The sequence below is a fragment of the Ambystoma mexicanum genome, chromosome 2p (assembly GCF_040938575.1).
Source record: "Ambystoma mexicanum isolate Mex_15411 chromosome 2p, UKY_AmexF1_1, whole genome shotgun sequence".
NCBI classification, from domain to species: Eukaryota; Metazoa; Chordata; class Amphibia; order Caudata; family Ambystomatidae; genus Ambystoma; species Ambystoma mexicanum.
In genome coordinates, this window is record NC_090923.1 from 1,146,532,512 (window position 1) to 1,146,546,241 (window position 13,730).

The 13,730-nt window shown below is 47.4% G+C and overlaps 1 protein-coding gene across 2 annotated transcripts in view; it reads left to right on the forward strand.

Moving 5' to 3' along the window:
• LOC138567242 (fibulin-2-like) overlaps positions 1-13,191 on the forward strand; it is a 1,012,531-nt gene extending 999,340 nt beyond the window's left edge. For both annotated transcript variants that reach the window (XM_069645241.1, XM_069645242.1), the window contains one exon: positions 10,760-13,191. In XM_069645241.1, coding sequence (XP_069501342.1) covers positions 10,760-11,117 — 358 coding nt within the window. In that variant the 3' untranslated portion in view covers positions 11,118-13,191. The remainder of the gene's footprint in view (positions 1-10,759) is intronic.
• The last annotated feature ends 539 nt before the right edge of the window (positions 13,192-13,730 follow it).

The following is a 13,730-nucleotide window of genomic DNA, read 5'->3' on the forward strand; positions in this document are numbered from 1 at the left end:
ACCATCCTGCTTGATCTCCTTGCTGCCTTGCTGAGGACCATTCCTGCCTCCTCCAAATTCTTGCCTCCCTTGGGTTAAATGACACTGAACTTGACACCTCATAGAATTCTAACATGTCCTCCCCTGCGCCTCTCCCATTGGTCATCCATCACAAATCAGTCATGGGACTTGTCATTTGCACCCTAGACATGTCCTCCAGCTGTCACACCACTGCCCAACACCATATAGCTCTATAAAACAGAAGTCATCTATCTCATAGAGTAGAACAGTAACCCCACTCTGTTATACCCAATTAGTTCCCTCCTGACCTCCCCACTCCATCCTCCATTTCTTTTCCTCCTGACCTCTTCCCTCCATCCCCCATGGCTTGCAACTTTGGGGTTCTCTTTGATTGTGACTTTACATTCTATCATCACAGCCACTTCCCCCACAGCAAGGATTAACCGTCTCAACATTAAGAAGATTGTCCCAGATTACAACTCAGTTGATGCTCTACAAACTGTACTAATGCTAAGCGTACTTTGTCCTTTGTCTTTTCATCTGCTCCGTCACTACCCTAAGTAAAGTTCTGAACTTTGCTATTCACACCCTCTATGACTTACCCAGATCCTCACCTACTCAATGTTACCATGCTGGATGGCTCTCGTGCAAGATCACTACCTTGGTACGTTTCTACTCCTCGTCTTTAACTCTACCCCTGTTCTTTCTCCATTACCTTGGTGACTACATCTCCCTATACTCTCCTTCTTGATCTCTCTCTGAAGATCATCTCTCAACAATCTATCTGGCCTCGATTCCCTTTGGTGCCTCTGCCCACATCGGTTTCTTTTCACTTATTGGTCCCCTCCACTGGAATGCTCTCCCACAGCCATCAAAGCTATTCTACCAGTGCAAATGTTCCAGAGCAGGCGTAAGCTACATTTCCTAGCTGGCAAAGGAGCTTTTTCCAAATTCCCACTCTCTCTCCTCGGCAGATTACCCAATGGTGAAGCCAGGGTTTTTCGACAGGTTGGGTATTCACCAGATTCCCATGGACCTTAAGCAATGGTCTCCATGAGCTAGGAGAGATATCATTAATTAATTGTAGATAATCTTGTGACGATGCAGTTGGAAACTCTTCATATTGAATTGCAAAGCTCTCCTCTCATGTCTTCATAAACAAATCCCTTTCCCATTGCAAAGCGTTTCATAGTCATGAACTACGGTAGTAAGCGCTATACAAATGTAAGACAAAATACCATGATGAAAATGGATCAGGAGCATGAAATTGAATATTTCTAAAAAAAAAAAGAACTGTCTACCGAATGTCCTTCAATACAGTCCCTCAGAGAGGTAGTTGAATCAACAAAAAATGGTCACCAAGCTGAATGAAAAAAAGCAATTAAGGGCGTCCCAATTCAGACTTTCAATGTAGAGTCTAAATAGAGCTGACATTACAAATGTGACTTCCTGCTGAATTGCACAGTCAGTGAAATCAATGTAACAATGTAATACCAAAGACTGGCTCTAATGTAGATTGTGCTAACATTGAAATATGAACTATATAGGAAAAGACAACCACACTTTACTGTTGCATTTGCAAAGTTTTAATTCTTTAACATGCAGAAATATCTCCACACAAATATTGTTTTCATATTTTCCCACCTTTGAATAAACCATTTTAAACTTCAGTTACTCTTGACATATTTTCTATTAATTGCAGCTTCAATTATTCATTTTTCAATGTATTGCATTTTTGAGCTGTCAATTCAAATCTGATCATTTTCGACCTGGAAAAATTGACTTGTGACCAGACCCAAGTTTTTAGCTTTTAGAGGATGTCTTCAGTGTATTGTAAATGACAGGTGTTAGCATTATTCTACTAAATGATACTTAGTTTAATAAAGATGGAAAGTAGAAAGGGCACTGCCATAAATCAAACTTATGCATGCAGGGTCCACAAAGATGGCTAAGATATACAAATATACTTGCCTGTTGGGATGAAAACTAAAAGATCTTGGAATTTCTCTCTCACATGAAACATATGTTCAACAACAATTGCTGTATCTCAACTGAGCAAAAACAGATATTATCCTCCGAAAACAAATTCTGTGATCTTGTCCCACATTTCTAGGACAAGGACCGTTCCCACGGATTATAGTCGATAACCTAAAGGCCATCTTCAAATAGATTCCATTGCCGCAGCCGACCTGAGAGTCGCCAAAAGAGGACATTTTCAACTTCTCCATCTATATAAAGTGCTACCCTTTTCACACCTGATCACATGACAACCCAAGTGAGACCTTAGTTCTAAGACTTTTGGACCTAAAATCATGTTTTTTGTAAACAGCTCTTCTATGGTGCCACAATGCACACAGGGCCATGCTTCAAACAGGGAATAATAATGACACCCCTCAGGCTGACTCGCAGGGCAACCTAGGATTCAGACCCTGCTTACTTCAGCAAACAGTTTCCATGATATAAACCGGTATATGCACTATGCCCACTGTTATAAACAAAACCCAACAAGTAATACTAGACTGTCATGTGAAGCAATCTGGAAGCAGGAGCAGGAGCTCCTCCCCCAGTACACACCCTCTAATGGATAACCTTTACGGGGTCAGGATGCACAGTTGGCTGGCCAGTTCCATTAAACCAGCAACACCCTGATTATTTTGCATGAAAAACTTTAATCTACAAAGCCCTTACATTTCTGCAAGACCACCTATTACACAAAGAAGTGCCACCCGATTGTTAGCCTCCACATTTGGGTAGCTCATTGGTACAGTGAAATGGCCACCAAAGCACCTGGTGGATGTCTCCCGGAAAACAGATGCAAAAGCGAGGAACTTCTAACTGTATGTCTCCCTCTTTTGAAAAGGTTGAATTGGGGCCAACCTGTTCTTCTGCACTCTGGGATCAACCAGAAGGCGGAGACCTATGAATAGGAAGTGAGGAACCCTTTGGGGTCATTGTCTTGCCACAGGACAGACCCCTCATAACAGCATCTCTACCACGAGACGTGGACTCTTATAGGAGAAGAGAATATTCATGGGTGGAGTTGGGAGCTGGGTATCCTATGCTCTCTGCTGCACCCCTGGCCTCCTCAGACTGCCCAAGTCCACAGGCTTGGCTTCCCCGGGTACAAATCTCTGTCACATTGAACACAGAGTACCCTGTCCTTCACTGAAGGCTGTCCATGTTAAGGGTGTGTAAAGACTGGAGGGGGGTAGCCAAGATTCTCTCTTTGGTATCGAGGACGAGCATTCAAGGCTTAAGGTCTCAGGAGGTGATGCGGGCTGGTTCTTAAGTACAGTGTAGTCCCAAGCACCGACAAAGGAATGTCCACACACTATGTTAGTGATAACACAGTTCTTTAAATAAATAAGGTTTGAATTATATACACAATCACAATAACACAGTTTGTGCTCAGGTAATTCTAAAATGGTAAATATATACAGTCTCAATGTGGTACCACAATTGCTTCTTAGATTCCATTAAAATGCATCAACTGTAGACAGTTGTAAATGACATACAAATCAATTAATAAAGTGACCCAACAATCGACTTAGGAGGAAAAATAGTTGGTTAGACAATTGCCAGAATACTGGGCCCCTACCGCTAAGCACAGTTCTATATGAGGATCCCCCCACCTGGGCAACCTGTAAATTAAGTAAATAAACAAGCCCAGTCCATATATTGTATATTTGAGGCTTATCTCCTCTACCACCCCAATGTACCTGGTTTAGCACAGTTTGACGTTGGGTCATCGAAGGATCCTTCTTGAGTGTCTCCCTTTAAGGCAGGAGCTACGGATCGTCGAGATCCCACAAAGAAAAGGGTGAACAAAGGTCGCGAGGCAGCAGCTTCGGTCCTGGCAGTGCTCGTCGACGATCGGTCGTGGACGTCCCGCGAAGATGAGGCATGCGTTGCACCTCGATGACGATAGTTTGTTGGCGCAAAGAGTCAATGAAGAGCTTTGGCCCAGCAAGGGCTGGGTCGTCGGCGTATGGCCTAGGTGAACGGGACGTGACCTCAGCTGGCTTCCGGATCTTCATCTGCATCTCAGAGGTCTTCGGATGGCGGGAAACCCACCGGCAGATTCTCCTTGGTTCGTCAGTGATCTTGACTTTCTCTGGCGGGACAAAGTGGTCGACAGTGATGAGCAAGTGATTCCTTGATTCAAATGTCTTAGGCAATGGAACATTGTGGCTCCGGTCGATGGTGATGGACTTCAACGTCCGGGCCCTTCGCTTCGTGATTCGTAGGTGGTCCCCGTCTCTGGTAGTCAGCCTTTCAAGGACTGACTTCCAGGGAGCGTTGGAGAAGGTTGGCTGGTGCACGATGATCCCTCGTAGCTTGAGAAGAGGTCTCCTAGCCAGGTCCTCTCTTGGATCAGTTTCTTGAAGGCACAGCAGCTTTCAGATTGCGTTGAAGGGAACAGCAGTTCACCTTCTATTTCCGGATCGGCTTCAAGAGTTAGCATCAAGTATCGACTTCAGCTTCTGAACAATTTCCATCAGTGAGAGGTCCCCAAATATACTGTTTGGTCTCTCATTCACTCTGCTGGGTCACACTCAGGCAACCAATCATTCAGAAGGGTATTCATGCAGGCAGGCAGCCAATCAGGCTCACAGTGCATTCAGGCCATTCTCCTCCCTCCAGACACTCACAACAAGGAATGTGTATTGGGACAAGTGCCCAGCCATTCAGCACTCCACACTGCATTCATACCACTTTCGGGCAGGGCTGTCTCAGTCTTTGTGTCACATACCAGAAACCAGACACCCATAACAAGAAGTGCATATTGGTCACACACTCCATTCACCCAGGTCCCACCCCAAGGGTGTACTGGTCACTGGGAAGGCTCCAGCCAGTCTGGCCTGGACTTTCCCACAATACCATATATGGAACTTTCACCCAACAGCCAGTCAAGGGGAAGGGACAGAGTCAGAGCTTCCCAGGACTTTGGGAAAACAAGGTAACAGGCAACAGAAAGGACACAGGGGCCATCTTGTCTCCTATCAGGAATCAACTGCTTCCAATGGCAGGGCCTGGGTATCCCAAAATAGAGGTTACACAGAACACCTGTCAAATTCTGCATGGAGCTACCACCAGCCCATACCCTGCTCTGTGGGCCACACAAAGGTGCCCAAAAACATACACTAGGGGTACAGGGTTGTACTCCCACCCATGGGTGCCATAAGGGTATCCCAAGGATCTGTACACCAAACCAAAAAGAGGAAGAGCTGCACTGCCAGGACTCCTGTGCAGAATAAAATACAGAACACACATGAAAATGGACTACAGAAGAAGGACAGGGAGGCCATGTCCCTCCAATGCATTTCCAGCATCACAGGATGCATCCTGGTGTACCTATTGGTTCAGCCGGGTTAGGCAACGCATTCCTGGAAGATTTTTCCAATCTGCTCTATACTACCACCTTATCATCACCAGGCAACACTCATGGAGTAATCTCACCCAAGATCCTTACAACGATGAACGCTTCCGAAGGCAATTCAAGTCTCACACTTTGTAGCTCTGACGTAGGGAGGTTGGCATCTCTCCATCTTCTGTATTCTCAATGTGTTTATCTTTCTATCGAAATGTTCGTCACCCATCAACTTTTCTTTCCAACAATAGCTTGTAATATGTATGTTATTCAGTTACATCAGATCAGCTGAGAGAGCTCTGAAATGACCCATGGATCGGATGTTGGCGCTATACTCATAATTAATCAAGGCTCCCATTATTTTGTGGTATAATATTAACATTTTCGTCTCTACTTATAGAGGAATAACAGATGGAGGAGATGAGGGGCAGGCCGCGCCAAAGAGGAATAACAGATGAAGGACATGAGGGGCAGGCCGCACCAAAGAGGAAAAATAGATGGAGGGCATGAGGGCCAGGCCACGCCAAAGGGGAAAAACAGATGGAGGACGTGAGGGGCAGACCACACAAAAAAGGAATAATAGATGGCAGACATGGCTAAAGAGGAATAACAGATAAAGGACATGAGGGGCAGGCTACACCAGAGAGGATTAACAGATAGAGGACCAGGCCACGCCAAAGAGGAATAATCGATAGAGGACATGAGGGGCTGGCAACACCAAAGAGGAATGATAGATAAAGGGTCTGAGGATCACACTGCACCAGAGAGGAATAATAGTTGGAGGACATGAGGGGCAAGCTGCACCAAAGAGTAATAATAAAGGACATGAGGGGCAGGCCGCGCCAAAGAGGAATAACAGATGGAGGATATGAGGGGCAGGCTGCGCCAAAGAGTAATAATAAAGGACATTAGGGGCAGGCCGCGCCAAAGAGGAATAACAGATGGAGGACATGAGGGGCAGGCCGCGCCAAAGAGGAATAAAAGATGGAGGACATGAGGGGCAGGCTGCACCAGAGAGGAATAACAGATGGAGCATATGAGGGGCAGGCCGCGCCAAAGAGGAATAACAGATGGAGGATATGAGGGGCAGGCTGCACCAAAGAGTAATAATAAAGGACATGGGCATGCCGCGCTAAAGAGGAATAACAGATGGAGGACATGAGGGGCAGGCTGCACCAGAGAGGAATAACAGATGGAGGACATGAGGGGCAGGCTGCACCAGAGAGGAATAACAGATGGAGGATATGAGGGGCAGGCCGCGCCAAAGAGGAATAACAGATGGAGGATATAAGGGGCAGGCCACGCCAGAGAGAAATAATAAAGGACCTGAGGGGCAGGCCGCGCCAAAGAGGAATAACACATGGAGGACATGAGGGGCAGGCCGCACCAGAGAGGAATAATAAAGGACATTAGGGGCAGGCTGCACCAAAGGGGAATAACAGATAGAGGACATGAGGGGCAGGCCGTGCCAAAGAGGAATAACAGATGCAGAATATGAGGGACAGGCCTCACCAAAGAGGAAAAACAGATGGAGAACATGAGGGGCAGGCCACACAAAAAAGGAATAATAGATAGAGGGCATGAGGGGCTGCCAACACCAAAGAGGAATAATAGATAAAGGGTATGAGCATCACGCTGCACCAGAGAGGAATAATAGTTGGAGGACATGAGGGGCAAGCTGAGCCAAAGAGTAATAATAAAGGACATGAGGAGCAGGTCGCGCCGAAGAGGAATAACATATGGAGGATATGAGCGGCAGGGCACGCCAGAGAGAAATAATAAAGGATATGAGGGGCAGGCCACGCCAAAGAGTAATAATAAAGGACATGAGGGGCAGGCCAGGCCAAAGACGAATAACAGATGGAGGATATGAGGGGCAGGCTACGCCAAAGAGTAATAATAAAGGACATGAGGGGCAGGCCGCGCCAAAGAGGAATAACAGATGGAGGACATGAGGGGCAGGCTGCACCAAAGAGTAATAATAAAGGACATGAAGGGCAGGCCGCGTTAAAGAGGAAAAACAGATGGAGGACATGAGGGGCAGGCCACACAAAAAAGGAATAATAGATAGAGGGCATGAGGGGCTGGCAACACCAAAGAGGAATAATAGATAAAGGGTATGAGCATCACGCTGCACCAGAGAGGAATAATAGTTGGAGGACATGAGGGGCAAGCTGAGCCAAAGAGTAATAATAAAGGACATGAGGAGCAGGTCGCGCCGAAGAGGAATAACATATGAAGGACATGAGTGCAGGCCGCACCAAAGAGGAATAACAGATGGAGGATATGAGGGGCAGGCCACGCCAAAGAGGAATAATAGACGGAGGACATGAGGGGCAATCTGAGCCAAAGAGTAATAATAAAGGACATGAGGAGCAGGCCGTGCCAAAGAGGAATAACAGATGGACGATATGAGGGGCAGGCTGCGCCACAGAGTAATAATAAAGGACCTGAGGGGCAGGCCGCGCCAAAGAGGAACAATAGACGGAGGACATGAGGGGCAATCTGAGCCAAAGAGTTATAATAAAGGACATGAGGAGCAGGCCGCGCCAAAGAGGAATAACATATGGAGGGCATGAGGGCAGGCCGCACCAAAGAGGAATAACAGATGGAGGATATGAGGGGCAGGCCACGCAAAAAGAGTAATAATAAAGGACATGACAGGCAGGCCGTGCCAAAGAGGAATAACAGATGGAGGATATGAGGGGCAGGCCGCGCCAAAGAGGAATAATAGACGGAGGACATGAGGGGCAATCTGAGCCAAAGAGTAATAATAAAGGACATGGGGAGCAGGCCGCTCCAAAGAGGAATAACAGATGGAGGACACGAGGGCAGGCCGCACCAAAGAGGAATAACATATGGAGGATATGAGGGGCAGGCCACGCCAAAGAGGAATAACATATAGAAGATATGAGGGGCAGGCCACACCAAAGAGTAATAATAAAGGACATGAGGGGCAGGCCGCGCCAAAGAGGAATAACAGATGGAGGATATGAGGGGCAGGCCACGGCAAAGAGGAATAACAGATAGAGGATATGAGGGGCAGGCCACACCAAAGAGGAAAAATAGATGGAGGACATGAGGGGCAGGCCGCGCCAAAGAGGAATAACAGATGGAGGATATGAGGGGCAGGCCACGGCAAAGAGGAATAACAGATAGAGGATATGAGGGGCAGGCCACACCAAAGAGGAATAACAGATAGAGGATATGAGGGGCAGGAAAGCTGCACCAAAGGGGAATAATAGATGGACGACATGTGGGGACAGGCCACCGGTTTGTAAACAGTAAAATGTGAAGTACTGCCTAACCCCCAAATATCTGACACTGGGAAGTATGCTATTCTGCACATCAACACAGACTTATACACCCTTATTGTCACAGTGTGACCACGATCAATCATTCTGGTTGCACACGCCCAGATCATAGATGTAGAAATATGACCAGGTGCTTCCCTTCAGGTTGCTGGTGAAATTGAGGGGCTATCTTTCCCCCTGCGTTCGGGAGATAGGCCTGCTGCTCTACTGTGTACCTGTCCCCGCCAGAAACGATCTCCCCCCATCCAGTCCCTGCTCCCGCTCCAGATTCCGGGATCACTGCCTCGCATTCTCCAATGCACCATTTGCATTACATTTCATCAACCGGCCCCCCTCATTTCCCCCTTGCGTACTACTCAAACAGTCGGTCACAAAAGGAATGAATTGACATTTGCAACGGTGGGCCACGTATTCACTGGTGCCCGAGACAGTTGTATGCCCCAGTCCGACCCTGGAAGGAACCTGCACCAGCCCCAAAGAGACCATTTACATTTCCACAAAGACCTCATTACATTCCTTTTTTGCACCACCTTTGACCAACCTGTCTCATCTCCTAACACTCCAGACTTTGATGCAAAAAGCCCAAGTTATAAAGTGGGGAGCTGTATCCAATTGCTGAATCCCCAAATAGCCTCATGCTATCCTGTGAAGCTTCAAACCTCACCCGAAATAAGGGAAGATCGAGAGAGAGAGAGAGAGAGAGATAGAGAGAGAGAGAGAGAGAGAGAGAGAGAGAGAGAGAGAGAGAGAGATGCAGGCTGAAGCCTACATGTTTGCCACTGAAAGAACCTATGCAGATTATGATGGCGTCCTTAGAAGGGCTCTTGTTTCTACTTCTGTGGCATGCGCGTGCTTCAATCGAACACCCAAAATGTATTGGGTGCCTGATTGAGCCATGTGGGAGAGGTGCCTGGGTGGGATGCCTTTGGTAGAGGTGTGTCCTACAGGGCAGTAGGGGGTGGCATGCGTGTTGGCCAGAGATGTGCTTTAGTGAGGCACACTGTTCAATGTGCCACTGGGTGAGGAGGGGACAATCCTGTGCTGTGGGTGTGAAGGTTCCCTGTGTGACCCTGGGTATTGACAGAAGGGTGGTCAAAGGGGCTGGTTATCATCCTGAGCAAGAGGATACTGACCTGGAGGAGGTAAATGGTGGATCTCTGGATCACCCTCCCTGAGAAGTTCATAAGGGGGTGGGGGGATCTAGAAACCTGTCCCATGGTTTTGGCTTGTGGCCCCATTGATGTATATGGGGAAAAGTCCTCTTGTCAAGACTTAGACAGTAACACCATATTCCTTCCATGGAGAGACAAGAGATCACTGCTGCCAGGTCAAAGCTTGTCCACATAGTTAATCTACTTCCGGTGCCACATCAAGTGTTTTGGCCACATTCTTTCACTCAGACTGCTGTAAAAACATGTGTTGGTCTCTGTGAGTCCAGATGTTTCAAGTGCATGTTGTAAATACAATGAAGTGACGCTCAATGTCCACACACAGACCAGCTGTGGAGCCATAGCAGTGAATCTAGGTTGCTTTATTGTGCATAGGTACCAGGGGTGTTGCTAGGTCTGGAAAAGACCCGGGGCTATGATGATGTTGGAACTGTTGGGACTGGGGGCTAGCTAGCCTTTTGGCTGTAGCTCCTGAGATTCTATCCGGGGCTGCAACCAAAAGACCAGGGGCTATAGCCGCTTTAGCCTCTGATAGGTACATTTATACATATCCAGTTACTTGCAGGTATTTACAGGATACATGGACAGGTAGATATCAGCATATACCAAGTGGCAGAAGAAACACCCACCGGCCATCCTCTCACATCCAGCTCAGGCCCCCAACTGATATTCATGAAACACTCACACTTCACACTCACTCAACATTCCCCTGAGCTGTCTATCATTCATACACCAACATTCTATCAGCATGCATTCATGGCCATTGAAACAGAACAAGACTAGCTCACATCATAACAGTGTACCAGCGGGAACCGTGTAGTAACTCCCTCTCTCGTTGTGTGGTGTATATGTCCTTCCAGTGCTTGCCATCATATCTTTGACTACTGTGTTTCTGTTCCCCTCAGGAGGTGTGAGCGACTCACTTGTGGTGATTTCCGGGAGTGCCAGACAGAGCCGCAGAGGATCAGCTACTATCGGCTGACCTTCCCCAGCAACATCCATGTCCCCGCCAACATTTTCCGCATTAGCCCCTCCCCGGTTGTGGCTGGCGATGCTGCAATACTTACTATCCCGCGAGGTAATGAAGAAGGCTACTTCAGCACACGACGAGTAAACAGCCACACGGGCTATGTCTTCTTGCAGTTCTCCCCGCAAGAGCCTAAAGACTTTTTGCTGGATGTAGAGATGTCCCTGATCCGGCAGGGAATGAGCACCAAATTCCTTGCTAAGCTGTATGTCTTCATCACTGGACCAAACCTGTAACGTCACTGAGGAATCCCTTCCAGACTTGGCCTTCTGCACCCCTGAGGAAGAACTTTGTTGGCTAAGTTTGTGATGGCAGGGAGGAGGGCATTCTGGGCAAAGCATGAGACATCACGAAGGAACACCTTCCAAGGCAAGCCTGTGATGTCACAGAGGAGGATATTCAGGGTCAAACGTGTGATGTTACAGAGGAAGATGTTTCAAGCCATGTTTATGATGTCACAGAGAAGGCGCATCTGAGACAAACTTTTTTTTTTTAAACTTATTTCTTATTTTCAACACGAAAGAAACATATCAAGTACAAAGCAAATGTTACTAGGCCAGCAGGTTATCACCCAGGTAACAACATAAACCTGAATCAAAGAATCAAAGAATACAATAAACAATAACCTCGAAATACATATTAACCTCAACACATTTAATAACATAGCCCTGAGCGGTGGCCTGACATTCCCAAACTTTTGATGTGGAGAGAAAGACATCTGTCGAAACCTGTCACATCAGTGAAGAACTAACTGCCCAGTTTGTGACAGAAGAAGAAATTCAGGCAAAAATTCATACAGCAGGGAGAAGTGCCCTGGCTAAAGCTTTCCACATTCCGGAAAAATCTTTTGCTGTGCTATTTAACAGCGCGGGTACCCACTACTTTGGCGCCCTTAGAGATCAGCGTTGCTCTCTCTGCCAGTAAGAAGTGCGCACTCGGAGGCAGTGGCATGCAGTGGTGGACAGGCTTACAGGGAACACTGGAGCTTTCCGGATAGGCCTCTGCACCATAGACCTTTTTTGTCTGGTTACCCAAATGCTCTCCTCACCATCGCTCTCATGCACTCTCCCCCTTCTTCCATGTCTTCTCCTCCTCCTCTACATCCCTTTGAAGTCAGGAATGTGTTATGAAGCTTCCAGTATGCAATTCCTCTCTCTCGAAGATTGCTATATGTCCGTTTTTTGTTATGTTTACTTTTGTATCCCTTTGTAGGGACAAATTTACAATTTGTACTCATTTTTTCCAAATATTCTTGTGGGAGAACACCCACAAGCCCTACCTACAACATTGGGCCTGTTCTCCCGGTGTAACATAGGGCCACTTGGAACAATTCTTCTAGGGTTACTTGAGTTCCAATCCACCCTTGGTGACAGGGTGCGGGAGGAGGGGAGCTGAGGGAGGTCGGGGATGGTAGCAAGACACCAAGGATGGCTGTCCCTTTTAGCACTGGGCCGAAGGCAGGTGGATACCCAACATGAAGAAGTCAGGGGAGGTGGACAGGATGCCAGGGATGTGGTCTTCCTTTGGAGAGGGATGGAGGTAGGCACAGGGTGGCACGTGATCTGGCATTGTATTTCCTTTTTCAGGGTCTGGGAGGGGTTGAAGGACAAGTGAGGGAGGGGAGGCAGCATCTCAGAAGGGTCCCAAAGACAACCTAAAACTGCAGACGTGTAGCTCTGAGAAACAGGGATCTAGTCCTCCTGGGGGTTCAGAAAGGCAACATCGGCCACTCGCGCTTCTCGTTGCCTATCGGTTGTCGCTCGGAACAGTGGAATACATCCCGGTTGTCTATAATTCTCTATATGGGCAATGCTTGTGACACCAAAGAGTGAGTCCTTCTGGGCTCAGCATCTGACATTACTGTCTCATGGGACAAATCCCAACCCGCATTCTGCTAAGGGAGCATAAGAGGGCACCCCTGCCCCCACATTCTGCCTGTAGGGTCCCCTCAGTTGTCTTTTGGGCCTGGTATTGGGCATTCTGAGGCGGCTTGATCTCCCTGCACTCTCAGGATTACCCTTGTTGAAGAATCTCCCACAACTGCTTGGGGTCTGGCTGGGCAGGTGCTGGGCCTGTGTGCTGATTTCTGTTCATTAGATAATTGTACCCCTTTGCTTGAAAGGATTGGTGGGCAAGTTGCCGACCATATCCTTTTCTTTTTAAATGCATTATGGTGATGACCAAATATGGACAGAACAGAAACCTCCTCAGGAACAACCGCCTCCAACTTAAAAGCAGATTACTTTTCTTACTTTGTTTGATTACATCTTTTTATTATGAATGGAAAACCAATATAACTTTTCTCATTAAGCCTCCTCAGCTATGAGTGTCTTTTTGATGTATCTTGCCTCCTGCAGGATATACCCTGAGCCAGTGATAACAAGGAGCAGGAACCAGGCTGACCCAGGTATGTAGAAAAGGAAACACGCTTTATTCTCTTGGTTACAGGTTCAGTTCATAGTATAGGAGAGAGAAATCATTAGTAGCTTCTTCCCTGGTTCCCTGCCGAGCTCCAAGTCCTTAACCGACTCCCTTGGAATCCCCAGGTGCCCCAACACTCCAGGCACCCCTAGCATTCCAACACAGCTCTTACCTGACTCAGACCTCTTTCATACTTATGCAGGATACAACACATCCCCCCCTTTTACAATCAAAAGAAAACGCATACACTCACAACCATGATAGGACAAACAACCACAACATTTCTACTACTCCTTCCACCCTGGCCTGCCACACCAGGGTCTCGGTGCTGCCACCACCAAGCACAACCTTGCCACGATGGACAAACAAAAACCAAAACTACAAACCAAAACCCACCAAACTAAAACACCTTCCGCTAGGCCTGCCAC